This window comes from Rhinolophus sinicus, linkage group LG02 (genome assembly GCF_036562045.2).
Source record: "Rhinolophus sinicus isolate RSC01 linkage group LG02, ASM3656204v1, whole genome shotgun sequence".
Taxonomy (NCBI): domain Eukaryota; kingdom Metazoa; phylum Chordata; class Mammalia; order Chiroptera; family Rhinolophidae; genus Rhinolophus; species Rhinolophus sinicus.
The window spans coordinates 152,620,709-152,635,645 of NC_133752.1; the positions used below are offsets into that span (position 1 = coordinate 152,620,709).

At 41.0% G+C, this 14,937-nt stretch overlaps 1 protein-coding gene across 1 annotated transcript; it reads left to right on the forward strand.

Moving 5' to 3' along the window:
• Positions 1–1,138: 1,138 nt before the first annotated feature.
• LOC109456195 (large ribosomal subunit protein eL28) lies at positions 1,139–1,498 on the forward strand. Its single transcript, XM_019748347.2, is given in 5 exon segments — positions 1,139–1,231; positions 1,234–1,281; positions 1,283–1,308; positions 1,310–1,434; positions 1,437–1,498. Coding segments are annotated over 5 exon segments (354 nt in total).
• The last annotated feature ends 13,439 nt before the right edge of the window (positions 1,499–14,937 follow it).

Sequence of the window (14,937 nt, forward strand, 5' to 3'; positions counted from 1 at the left end):
TTGCAATACTTTGATCCCAAATAAATGCTGGTTGCCTCTCATTTCAGCTTTTTAACTTCAAGTTAAACAAGCTTCAGGGTGATAAAGGTGAAATGAGTCTTCTGTTATTCTTTTACAAGCGCCTTTCAACCACTCCAGAGTTTAAGCTAATGATGCAACTTTTAGAGAGGCCCTAAGGATGGGGGCTAGTTGCTAGTGGTACCAACCATGTAATTAGAGGGCTGGAACTTGCAGCCTCACCTCCCTGAACTTCAACCTCCAGAGAGGTGAGCAGGGCTGGAAATTGAGTTCAATACCAATGGCTAATGATTTTATCAATTGTATTTCTGTATAGAACCCTCCAGGGGAAAAAAAAAAGGATGGGGTTTAGAGATCTTCTGAGTTAGTAAATAAGAATACATCCATGTGTTTTTTTGGAAGGGTGAACAAGAATTGGGAGGGTGGCGTACGCCAAACTTCATTGCAGGGTAGACAGAGGCTCCTGGGCTCAGGGTCCTTTCAGACCTTGCCCCACGCGTATATACATCTTCATCTGGCTATTCCTTCGTATCCTTTATCATTCTTGTAATAAACTAATAAGTAAACTGGTTTCCTGAATTCTGTGAACCACTCTAGCAAATTAATTGAACCCAAGGAAGAGGTCACGGGACCCTTCAGTTTATACCTGGTTAGTCAGAAGCATAGGTAACAACCGGACTTGTAATTGGCATCTAAAGTGTGGGGCGTGGGAAAGCAGTCTTGTGAGACTGAGTCCTTAATCTGTGGGATCTGACGACATCTCCAGACAGGTAGTGTCAAATTGAGTTAAGTTGCAAGACACCCAGCTCGTGTCACAGAATTGCTTGGTGTGGGGAAAAGCCCCCACACATTAGGTGTCAGACATGTTCAGAGAATATTTTGTGTAATGTAAATGAAAACAATAGAGTTTTTCTTTACAATTAACTCTATTAATAAAGCATCTGATGAAAGGTGTATCAAATATGCAAGTAAGCGGAATATGTCAACTCTTTGTGCATATTCCCTATCCCCCAAAGTATGCACAAACTCAATGAAATGCCAACTGCAAACCTACCTTTTTTTTCTTCTCTAAAGAAAAAACCCTGCTCTTTCCGTCTCCAACCACCACAGAGGTACCACCATGTCCACATATCCGCCGTGGGTGGTCGTGGGGAACTGCTCCAGCTTTCTGATCAAGAGGAATGAACAGATGTACAACGAGCTGATTCACCGATTTACCACAAGACTGTGGGCATGGAGCCAGCAGCCAAGGGCAAAGGTGTCCATGATGGTCACGAAGCAGAGATCTGGCTGTAAAAGCCGCCACCTCCTGCATGGGGCCCCCCATCAACAAGCACACTCGGGCCATTCTCAGCAGCAAGGACAAGTACTGGCCCCCCGACCTGCGCATGGCTGCCATCTGCAGAATGGGCACCATGCCTGCAGTCAGAAGCCGGTGATGGTGAAGAGGAAGCCGCCCCGCCCCACCAAGAGCTCCTGAGACCAACCCCCACCCCCAAAGCAATAAAAATGTCAGCCCAAACTTTTCTCAAAAGAAGAAAGGAAAAAACCCCGAAACATAGCAATCAGTTCAAAAACTCTTAAATTATTAAAGTAAAAGATTTCTGTATTAAAATTCTTTCTTGCATTACTCAAATTTTATAATAACATACATGGTCTGGTGAAAGTCAAATAAACTCGTTTTCCTGAGCATTTACTGAACAAGTCTTTATTAAGTAGCTCCTACATACCAGGTACATGCAAGACCCAGAGAACAGAGAGGTGAACAAAACAACATGGTCCCTATTCTTTTACATAGCGTTTACAGTCTGGTAGAGAAACAGTTTTTAAACAAATGTAACACAAGGAAAATTCATTATTACAAATCCTATCTAGTGCTGAGAAGAGAAAGTACAGACAATGTGAAAGTGTAGACAGGAGGACTGTTTGTGTATTGGGGCTCAGAGACCATAACCTCTAAGCTGAGACTCTAAGGGCTAAGAGTGTTAGGCAGGAGGTAGGTGAGGGGTTGCGGGGAGGCAGGAGGAAGAGCCTTCAATCAAAAGGAACTGCCAGGGGTCCCTCAGCAGATAACTAGCGCTGATCAGGTGATTCCTGACTGACGGGTTTAAGATTCCATTCTGGGAGAGCTGAAACTATAATTAAGTTCAATTTTGGTTTGGTAACATTGGACTTAGCCTAAGTGACCCATTTGGGGTCTGCTGTCTTATTTTTCACAATCCTGACAACTTCTGACTCTCTCTGAGCTTCAGATCCAAATATCTAGCCATGAGCTATATCCAATCAATCACTGAATCCTATTGAATCCATTCTCAAATGCTTCTCCTTCTCTCCATCTGCAATGCTACGATCATAGTTCCAGTTGCCATAGCAAATTATGTTACTATCCTACTTCAAGCCCCTGAGTACTGCCCATTGTGCTGATAATGAAGTCCCAACCTAGACCAATTAAACCACAATCTCAGGGGATTGAGCCCAGGCCTGGATTTTTAAAAATGATTCCTGGGTGATTCTAATATGCAGTCAGTGTTGAAAAGTATTGGCCTACCTTGTTGAAACTTCAAGTAAAACTTCTCTCATAGGTGGAAGGTCCTTGGTGGCCCAAGCACCAGCGCTGAAGCCCGATGGGAAGCAGCTGAAGAGTCCATGAAAGTGAGGAATTGATGACCAAATATGAACGTAATTTTTTCCGGAAACATGGCTGAGGAGATCAGAGATACTGAATGGTAACTAGAGGTGGATTTGTTTCTTTTTTTTTTTTTTAACCTTTGTCTATTTACAAAATGTATAGGATTTGTATCGATTCATCTATGAGTTACATTTTTCATTAACTATAAGATTCTGGAAAAGTCAAATTGTCCAACAGAAGGTGGTATGGTACGGCGGGAAAGCCCTGGACTGGTGTTCACAAGCTCTTCAATGACATCCTGGCTCTGCCACTTTCGAAGTGTGTGTTCTTGCACAAATTACTTAAGTTATCTAAGCCTCAGCTTCTTTCTCTTTAAAACTGTGTTCACATCGCTTAGCTCACAGAAGGTTGTTGCAATATTTAATAAAATAATACATGCAAAGAATGTGTGGGACTGTACACAGCAGTTCCCAAATTCTCCTAGTCCTCTGGTGCCCTCAAGTGGCTTCCCAGATGGCTTAGAACCCCACTAGTGCACCCCATCATAATGCCCTCATGGGCAGCGGAATATATTTCAGTCATTACCTGAGCCTCTCCTCTGCCACCAAACTTGATAATCTCTTATCTATCTCTTTACTTGCCAACCTTAATCTAGCTGGACATACTTGAGCTAGATAAACATAAACTGATGTCAAACATTAGATACATCAGCCTCCCAGATAATAAGTGTGCTGCACATGAGTCATTTCAAACCTTAAGGTCAGGGTTGACTAACATGCGAATTTCAAACACCAAGACCAGAAAGGGATGGTTACTAAACTGAGGGAACTGTTCAGCATCTTCAAAATTTAAACCAGGAAGTGGTATCCAAGCTCCTAGTTTATCTCACATTTCCTGACAATTATCCTCTACTCATTTTAACACAGTTCCACCAGGGTTATGCTTTCCGTATCACAGCTCCAAACACACCACATTACTCCTTGACTCAAAATCACTTACAGGCTCTTTTCCTGCTCCCATCTTATCCTCCTTCAGCTGGCACATAACACTCCTTGCCAGTGCCCTCATCCACACCACTGGGGTGGGGAGTTGTTGGGACCAAAGAATATAATAGAGCCTCACACTTCTTCCCTTCTTACACAGAGATTACAGAAGGATTTCATTCCTGAGACTGTGTCAAGCTGCCAACAGAGAAAGGTACTTACTTTTATTTGGGGTCGCGGCAAGGTTGGGGTCATCTATTTCCCCCCTCATTTTGTAATTGAAACTTTTATTGAGAAAACTGTAGATTTACATGCAGCTGTAATAAATAATACAGAGAGGTCCCTTATACAGTTTCTACCTATGACAACATTTTACAAAACTACAGAATAGTATCTCAATCAGTATATTGACATTGACACCATCCACTTATCTTATTCAGATTAGATTTCCCCAGTTTTACTTGTATCATTCGTGTGTATCTGTGCTACACAATGTTATTAACTGTATGTGTTTGTGTGTCCGCCATCACAGTCAAGATATTGAATAGTTCCAACACCACAAGGATCCCTCATGTCGTCCTTTTATAACCACACCGACCTTCCCTCCCCACCCTGAATCCCCGAAACCTAGCAATCCCTCATCTTTTCTCCATTTGTAAAATTCTGCCTTTCATAAATGTTATATAAATGGATCATACGTCATGTAAACCTTTTGGGATTGGCTTTTTGGCTCAGTATAACTCCCCTGAGATTGATCCACGTTGCTACATGTACCAATAACAGCTCAATCCTTTTTTGTTGCTTAGTAATATTCGATGATAAGTATGTGCTGCAGTTTGCTTCACTAGTCACCTGTTGAAGGATATGTGGGTTGACTCTAGTTTTCAGCTACTATAAACAACACTGCTATGAACATTTGTGCAAGGTGTTTACGTGAATATGTTTTCGTTTTTTCTGGGGTAAATGCCCAATAGTGTCATTGCTGGATTGAATAGAAATTTTATGTTTAGTGTTTCAGAAAACTGCCAAAGTGCTTTCCAGAGTGACTGTATCATTTCCCTTTCTATCATCAACACATGTGTGATTCACCTTTTTACTTTTATTTTAGTCATTTTAGTCCTTGTTTAGCCAAGAGGTGCTATCCAAAGGTAGATGTCTCGTTAGTGGCCCTCACTCATGAAGGTTCCTGGTTAAATTCCAAACTCAGGAGGATGAATAAAGGAAAGTGCTACTCTTCTGGATAATAACAGCTGGCGTTAATTGAGTGCTTACTGTATGCCAGGTACTGGGCTACCATCTTTCTAAGTACAAATACATTTATTACTCACAACAGCTCTATGGGCAGGTTCTATTATCCTCCCCAGTTTGGAAGCTGAGGCACAGCAATGATGTTTGTTGTTCATGGTTACACAGCTGGTAAAGTGGCAGAGCTAGGATTTGAACCTAGGGGTCTGTGTGCTCAACCACCACATTACATTGCCTCCTGTATGACAATGAAAGAAACATATTAATAGCAGTGCAGTTTACATTGCAGTTAGGACTGTATTTTTCTTTTTAAATATAAATGTAGATTTTACCATCTTTCGGGATAAAAGTAAATCCTTGCTGTGTGTGTGTGTGTGTGTGTGTGTGTGTGTGTGTGTGTGTGTGTGTGAAAGAGAGAGAGACAGGGAGAAAAAGGTAGAGAGAGAGAGAGAGAGAGAGAGAGAGAGATTCAATAGGTATGCACTGATTTTCCCTCAAAGGCTGCACACAACCCCCGCTGGTGCCTATTGATATCTCCTCCCCAATATGTGTACCTCAGGCAACAGGAGAATTATAAATACAGCATCCTGGTCCCCATCCACAACTTAGAGTCAACAACAACATATCCTAGGCAGTATAGGAAGGGAATCAAGAAGAATTTACCCAAAATATATCAAAGTAAGTAGAAGGTCTTGGCAAATGCTTTCTATGTTAAACATAAGCAAGATGAAAATAAATGATATGGTAATCATGCAAATATACTACAGCAAAAATAGTATAGGGCAGATAAAAACAAGCATATAAAAGACAGGTGAAGGACTCAGTCTGAAAGAATATATGACTCAAAAATTAGAAAAATTCCCTGCCAGTGTTTTTATATTATAGAAAAACTTAATAGGATCTCAAAGACAAAATGTGAAAACAACAGAGATGAAAAGGGAAACAGCTGAGCAAAGACCACATCTTGGGACTAAATCAACACCATGAGAGCATTGATACATGAGAAAGATCAAAGAGGCTGAAAATAGAATTGCAATACTGATAAAGGGAAGGCTTAGTATTGTCACTGCACATTCCGAGAAAAGAATAAAGGATTTGACAATTAGGATGCAACAGATGTAAAGGAGAGAGAGGGATGATCCTATACAAGGATAACTGGTGTCTCTGAAGTAGAGAACCAGAAGGATAAAACAGAAAAAGGGTAGTTTCAAAAGAACATTTCCCTAAAATTAACAAAGAAGGAATTTTGCATGTAAAATAGGTAGTTTATGTTCCAGGAGAAACTGATATAGAACAATTAAAACAGATACATAGCCTGGCTAGGTTAATTACTTCTGGGGATTAAAAGGAAGAATTAGAGGAATTAAGGTAGGAAAAACAAGCTACCTACATGGAGAACAAAGTTAGACTGGCTTAGAATTCTCCACAACAATCAATGCCAGAAGATAATGGAGTTTTGTCTACAAAATTCCGAGGGAAAGAAGTGCAACTGAAGGATCTCCAGACCAGTCGTTTAAGAATAAAGGCAGTAAGTACACATTGTCAAACATGAAAGGCCTTAGCAGCAGATACAGCGGTTCTTGGGGAAAACTACCAGAGATGAAATCAAGCTACAGAAGAAACGAATGCACACGCTAGGGGGGAAAGCACTGGTATCATACTCAGTATTAAAAGGAGGCAGTATATGCAGAAGGCAGTTTAGGAGTTAGACTACTTGAGTTTCAATCTTGGCTCTGCCAATTCTCATTTTAGGCCTCAGACCAATTATTTAATGTGCCTCCGTTTCCTTATCGGTAAGACAGTGTGGCGGGGATCAAATGAAATAATCCACATATAGTTCTTAGCATAGTGCCCGGCATTAGATACTACAATTATAATGTAAAAGAAAATAAAAATTGAAACATATAATTATAAAAACATACTGGCTCCAAAATTCTTAAGGCTTTATATAATAATCCTTTATAACCGCTTTTCCTTATTCTTAGAAATGAATACCTCTGTGGTAAAGAAAATATTAGAAAACTGAACTCTCTGGAAAGGTGGCCAAAAAACAGACAACATGACTACCTGTGGAGGAAGACACTGGGTAGATGGGAGACAGAGGGCAAGGGAGAATTTGCACTGGCTTTTCACCAACATGCAGTTTTTGAAATTTTTACAATGTGATTACCTTTTTTTCTTTTTAAAAGCAACTAAAATCAAAGAAACATTTACCTAAGGATCCATAATTCCTTCAGTTTTAATCACGGTTTCTTTTCCTTCTTTTTAAATCCAAGTATAATTAAATTTAATACTTTAATGTAAAATTAGCGTGCACAATATGGTCCCAGTTTTGCAAAAGTAGTCCTAGCCAGCCAGCCAGCCCTCCATCCGAATATATGCAAAGAAAGAGGTGTGAAGTGATATCTAATGTTAACAATGATGATTTCCTAGGTGATGAAATTTGGGGTATTTTTTTCGTATTCCTACTTTTCAGAATTGCTTGAATTTTTGATTAAGTTGATAATATTTTTAAAAAGTCAATGTTCTAAGTAAATAAAAATTGTTACCAATTATTACCTTGGTTGACCAGGAAGAACAAGGGATTTGTCCGCACCTCACAATGGACTGGGCCCTAAATGGCAAAGACCACCCTGGAGGGGCCTGCTGAAACCTGGTAGTGTGAGTCCATGCCTGAGCTCGCGAGTTAGTAAATGTGCTGCCAGTGAGTTATCACGTCCCACAATGTACCTTGCTGAGTCTCTAAGTGGAAGGCTGAGGCCTTAGCTACCCGCCTGCCAAACTGGACTACTCATTGTTTCCAGTCTGCCTTTGTTCCTGGTGGTCCGGGAATCCGGAGTGCCGCCACCTCCTGATCCCTCTATCGCAGCTTTCCTCCAAAGCCATGGCAGAAACCACTTCTTCCATGTACTTTTTCCTAACCTGTCTACCCGATCTCCTCCTTTGAAGCCCAATAGTACATTTTAACAATTATTTATGGCAATTCGTTCATTCAACAAATGCTGATTGTATACCTGTTATATCCTGTGCCTTAGAACAATGACCTGAAGGCAGGAAGCATGTCGTCCTCATTTGGTATTTCTACAGCACGCGGCATAATGCCTTTTAAAGAACTAAGGTCAAAAATGTGTGTTGGAGGGGCTGGCCCGGTGGCTCAGGCGGTTAGACCTCCGTGCTCCTAACTCCGAAGGCTGCCGGTTCGATTCCCACATGGGCCAGTGGGCTCTCAACCACAAGGTTGCCAGTTCAATTCCTCGAGTCCAGCAAGGAATGGTGGGCAGCGCCCCCTGCAACTAAGATTGAACACGGCACCTTGAGCTGAGCTGCCTCCCGGATGGCGGCATATCAACCACAAAGTTGCCGGTTGCACTCCCGTAAGGGATGGTGGGCTGTGCCCCCTGCAACTAGCAATGGCAACTGGACCTGGAGCTGAGCTGCGTCCTCCACAACTAAGACTGAAAGGACAACAACTTGACTTGGAAAAAAGTCCTGGAAGTACACACTGTTCTCCAATAAAGTCCTGTTCCCCTTCCCCAATAAAATCTTAAAAAAAAAAAAAAAAAATGTGTGTGTTGAATAATTAAATCAAGGAGTACTCACTGTGTATTTATTGAGTTAAACTGATTACTTTGTCCTTATACATTTTTGGAAGTTTGGAAGTCTTGTAGCTGTAAAAGCCAAGTGATATACATGCCTTTGGAATTGTTTTGAGTTTTTCAAAAGAGCAAATATGACCCTTTTTTTTCTAAAAACACTGGCATGGAGTAAAATCCTTGTAAAGATATAAGGTCCAAATAGATAAATGATAGATTTTACTTCCATCTGTTTCACCCTGAGAAGGTACAATAGTCTTGAAAACTGACACGGGGAAGAAAATTTCTCCCTAGTTCCCCAATCACTAATCCCCAACATTGGCTCAGAGAACATTTTTCAAAATGAGTTCGTATTACTCAGGGTTTTCATCTTTTAATTGGGCTCTTGATCACAAAAAGCTACCTTTCTCAAAACCCAAATATAGCTAATTTGGCACATGTAATACTGTGTTAGTGATGAGATGTGAATAGAATTTAAGATAAAGGCACTACAAATAGAATAATGTACAGAATTAAAGGAATATACTTATGAGATCATGAGAGTTACAGACGGAGACTATTTGCCTTTGTCCTAGGTAGCGCTGTCTTTACTAACTAGGGCTTGTTGAAAAACCGGTTTCGCCTCTTTCTCCTTCAAAGGTGAGCCAAAAATAATGTGCTGCCACCTACTGACAACTAAACAAAAGTGTAGGTTAGAACGCATTAAATGTTAATTTTTTTAAACTGTTAAACAAAAACTAGAATAGGTGTTTATATTTTCTTATTTTAAACCTAGTAATTGACAGCTACAAGATTCTTACATTGGGGGGGTAATCATCATGCAAACTGGTATAATTGGAAAATAAAATCAATGCATGTGTGTGAATGACGGTACAAATTTAGAGATTAGAAAGCTAAGCTGCATACTTCCATGGAGGACTGAAGTACGTAGCAGTTGAATCATTTCACACAAAAAAGAGACAAAGGAACATAAGCATTTCTATACTAAGATAAACTGGTGGTCCAATCGCCCAACGCTGACGAATTTTGTGCTGGAAGGATATGCTCCTCTGCTATTCCTCACAGGGAGAGGGATGTGTTCCCACACAGCCCTGTTTCCTCTCAATGAGCCTGTACATATCTATTGAGTGAACCTAAACCCTTCTTGAAAGCATGTTCCCCCCTGGCCCATTCTTTGGATGAGCAGTTTCCCAACCAACACACAATGAATAATGTCAACAGAGGACAGTGAGGCCCTGAACTTTCATATTGACCCATATATTCCTGGCTGTATGTGCAGTCGCTGCCACATGGCAGCTACTTTATCAGTATTAGCTGAACGAATAAATAAGGAGAGCCTCCTTCTCTTTCTCTTCAATTTTCAGTGTTTGAGTTCCAAGGAGTACATCAGAATCTGCATGATGTTTATATTTTGCCTTGATTATTTGGATATTTCTGGTGAAAAATTAACTTGGGCCTAAATCACTAAGATAACTCTTCAATTTTCCACTTCGGTCAACATGATTTATCAATCAAATTTTTAGTAAATTGTAAATTGAAGCATACAACTTGGCTCCGTGCTGAAGGTTAACTTTCAATGTGTCACCCAGGGGGCAAAATCCAGGAAAAAAGTTGAAGAAAAGCCTGTAATAATTCGGATTAGAAAGGGCTTTGAAAACAATTAGCTCAGCCTTCCTGATTAAAAGATGATTATGTCATTTGGGGAGGCACTTTCCCTTTTTAGTCCACTAAAACTAGTCCTACAGAGCCAGAGCCAGAGAGGGGCTAAGCAGTTTTACATTAAATTCATCCCCCAATAATCACCTGTTTACACTGGCCAGAAGCCCAACAGATGATAGTCTGGATGTCTACTCTGTGCAGAGTCCTCAGCTCCAAACTGTGCATTGATTAAGAAGATGCCTAGACTTGAGCACAGAGTCTGACACTGGGAGCCATCGCAATTTTTCCGGGAACTTGCATCAAACCATCCAACTTAATGCACTTCACAACACATGAGTAAGAAAAGAAGAGCCCCTGCCTTAGAAGAGAAGGGGTTCTAACCAGTAGCAAAAGATAAACTGATCAAGTGATTATAGTATTAGAAGCTTCGTAAGATTCAAAGATGGGCAAAATCACATTTGATTGGAGGGATTGTGAGTGACGTCATGTAGAAGGTAAAAATTGAACAGATTTTTAAGAATAAGTAGAATTTTTGGACCGGTCTGGTGGCTCAGACGGTTAGAGCTCCATGCTCCTAACTCCGAAGGATGCCGCTTCGATTCCCACATGGGCCAGTGGGCTCTCAACCACAAGGTTGCCAGTTCAACTCCTCGAGTCCCGCAAGGGATGGTGGGCAGTGCCCCCTGCAACTATGATTGAACACGGCACCTTGAGCTGAGCTGCCGCTGAGCTCCCGGATGGCTCATTTGGTTGGAGTGCATCCTCTCAACCACAAGGTTGCTGGTTCGACTCCCGCAAGGGATGGTGGGCTGTGCCCCTTGCAACTAGCAAGGGCAACTGGACCTGGAGCTGAGCTGCGCCCTCCACAACTAAGACTGAAAAGACAACAACTTGACTTGGAAAAAAGTCCTGGAAGTACACACTGTTCCCCAATAAAGTCCTGTTCCCTTTCCCCAATAAAATCTTTAAAAAATAATAATGATAAGTAGAATTTTGTCTTTTGGGATTTAGATGGGGAGAAAAAAATCCACAAACAACATTTAGGAGACACCGAACATGTTAGTGAACAGGATGTATTCAATAGGCTACTATGAGCCTAATCTTCACCACCAAAAAGTGGCAGTTAAGTTGGGATGGCAACGTACTGCACAGGCTCTGAAATCAGATGCCTGGGTCAACTCCTGGCCCCAGCATTTGTTTGCTGTGTGACCTGAGCAAGTTATTACGCATCCCTGGTCCTCAATTGCCTTTTCTGTAAAATAAGGACAACAGAAGGGCCTAACTCATAGATTTGCTTTCAGGGTTACATGAAAGAATTCATGCACTGCAATCAGTGCCTGGAATATAGTAAATGCTCAATAAATATTACCTATTATTTGGCAAGTTTGTGCCTGATATACTAAACAACAGGGAGCTATCAAAGATTTCTGAGCAGAAGAGCTGGATATCTGAAGCTGAAACTTCAGAGTGATTAATTTATCAATGAGACTTAGGATAAATTAAAAAGAAGTTGAAGAACCTATCATTAAGGATACCAGACAAGGAGGTCTGACAACTGTCCAAGGGAGAAGTGATGAGAATAAGAATTACAGGTAAGGTGGCAGAAGAAAGGAGGAGGAGCAGAAAAGAAGGGACGATTTTGAAAAACTTTGAGAGAAATAATTGCTAGGACTGAGTGAGAAGTGCAAGGGAGGGCGCCAAAGACAACTCTAAGCCTTGGAACCTTGGTACTAGAAAAGCATTTGTGAGGAGAAAGTTGTTCAGGGGAAAGTGACCCGGTTGGAGATCCCAATAGACAGTCACAACTTTAAATGTGGACCTCAGAAGAGAAGTGAAACTTGGATTAAGTACCTTCAATATTGGGATGAAAATGAAGCCTTGGGTGGAGATAAAATCAGTGAGGATACGAAGGTTGTCAAGGTCAAACCACTTGATTCAAAATTCCTTGTTCTTTTTACCTAAGGATATTACACGAGTTCATATCCATTAGTGAAAAGAGAAGGGAGCTTGTGTATTTTACAAAGTGAGGTTCAACTCCTGAATTTTCCATCTACTAGTCACGTGTCATGTTAGGAATCAGTTTCTTCATCTGGAAAATAAAAGCAATGTTGCTACTTTCCTCACAGAGGTCTTCCGGATATCAAACGAGGTCCCCGTCTCTTTCTGGCTCGCGCATCAGCAGGTACGAGATGAAATTTCTCTTCCGGAAGGTTCCTAATACCTTGGACTTGTTCCTATATACTCCTGTGCCCACAATCTCTTTCTTTTCTTTCCGAACTCACCGCTCCCAAACCTCCCAAGCTTTGGTCAAATTCCACAGGCTGCCTTCCCAATCTCTCCTGACTAACTCCAAACCCTCTGTCTGCGGACCTCCCCTGCCTCACCTCCTCTATTCTCACACAAATTCAGGTGCTTTCACAAAACTGCAAAAGATTATTCTTTTTAACTTCCTCATTCTTTCCTTTTTCGTTTTGTTTTTCCTCTCCTTTTTCATTACCTTTTTCGTTCTTTCATTTCATTATAAAAATCTTCATCCCAGAGTCATAGCTAAGCTTATCAGCCCCAGAATTACTTAGTTGTCTGTTAGTTAACCTCATCCCAATACAAACTTACCATTCCCCACACCCGTATATGCACCACACACACACACACACACACACACGTATACATGTAACAAAGTTATTTTGTCCATAGAAAAAAGAGCTATTTATCTCAGAGCAGATTTTCTCTACTCTTTGGCCATTGGAGGAGGAGATCCCACAGACCCCAACGTGAGTCAGTTGGCCCACTGGTCCATACTCCGCTCCCCCTCATCTTAGGCAACAAATTCTAAGCAAGTAGATTCTGAATCTGCTTCATTTCACCTTGCGTGGGTCCCAGAACCTCCATAAATGATATTACTTCTACTCACGAGACAGCTCAACAAGGCGCCTTCAAATTCAGTTTAAATTGCTAGACTAGAAGTGTCTTTCAGTTTCCAGGAAAGCCAGATTGCTTCATTCTGTAATTTCTCAGTAGGATGACCTATAATTTCAAACTCTTCGGCAGCCTTTATTTTGGTTTCCCTGCCTATTCATTAGTCTGACAAATGTCTGTTATCACCTGAAACATTTACATTCCAGGCCTAAAGTCAGTCTTCTGTTTAGCATCTCTTTGTTCTCTGGAAAGCATCTGGGTCCCAACAATGGATTTTCAAGATAAAGCATATGTTACAGTGTATCTAGTATGGTGGATCCCTGGATTCTCACTCCAGACTGCAACACAGCTAAGCAGCAAGTATAGCCTTGACAGGTATCTCACATCATATCATAATCGATACCGTGTGATATTAGGTACCTATCCTGGGCGCTGCACTACTTTATGTGACGTGGGAAATTCAGAAGGAGAAATAAGGACCACATCTGTTTTAAACATGACTTTATACCCAGCCCCTGGTATAGGGTCTGACACATAAAAGACAATAAAAATATTAAACGAATGAGTGAATAGGAACGCTGAGAAAACTAACACATGAGAAACTCTAAAGAATGACACAAGTTAATTCACAGCTAAGGGTTCCTACAGATTGTTAATGCAGCTGCATAAGGGACACAGACACAGGAATTCAGAGAAGAGAGAGATTAATGTGGGCTAAAGTCATTATGGTGAAGCGCGCATGCAACCTTTCGGGATAAGTGCTATTAGCAGAAGCACTGGAGAGAGGGCGCCTGCTTGGCAGGTGAAAGAGGAAAATCATAAGCGAAGGCAAAAAGATTAAGCATTGAGTCAGTGAAGAAACTGGCTAACTAGACCAGGAGAGACATGGAGTAGCATCAACAATGAGGTTAGACAATAAGTGGGACCAGGTAATAAAGGACACTAAAAGGCAGAGGAATTATCAGTGGATCAAGTGCCAAAGTTTGTTTCTTAGATTGCTGTTTAGAATTCAGGGTGTTTTTTTTTCATGGTACAAACTGTGATCTAACTCATGAGTAGCCCTATCATACACATTCCTCTCTTCATGAGGTGACTAGATAGGTCCAAAATTAATTAGCCAGCATGTCTGTTCTTTCTTGGAGAATTTCAGTTTTCATCAACCTCTCAGAAGAATATGAGAAGAAGTTCAGTTAAGCCCCAGGAAAACCCAGCAGTTCTTTTAACCAGTGTTTGGTCAGCTCCCCTTCCTTTAGTCCTCAACGACCATTTCAAACCTTCATCAGTGTCCTTAAGATCCTTGCCACTGTCCCTGGTAGTAAATGACTCGAACTGTCACTTTCTGATCAAATAAAAACCATCAGGGAATTCCTTCAATGTCTCAGCATATCCCCAAAAGTGTATACACAGCCCTTCTTTTAAAGTTCTCCCACCAGCCATCTTCTAGCCTTGACTTTTCCCCTCTCTGACTTCCCTTTACTTCCCTTCCTTTCCTTTCTCTTCTCATTCTATTCACCCTTCCATCATGAACTCTTTTATATTCACAGCGTCAGCTACAAATAGATCAATACCTCCTTACATCTGCCTTACCAGATAAATTTATTTTTTACGGAGCTCTAGATTCCTCTTTACAGCTACATATAAGAAATTCCACTTTGATATACCAGGGACTTTAAATTCAACATGTCCAAATGGAACTCACCATCCATGGTAGGAAGGATAATGGCTCCTCAAAGATGTCCACATCCTAGTCCCAGAACTTGTGAATATATTAGGTTACACTGCAAAGGGGAATTAAGGTTACTGCTGGAATTAAGATTACTAATCAACTTGGATAAAGAAGTTGTGGTATATATACACAATGGAATACTACTCTGCCATAAGAAAAGATGAACTA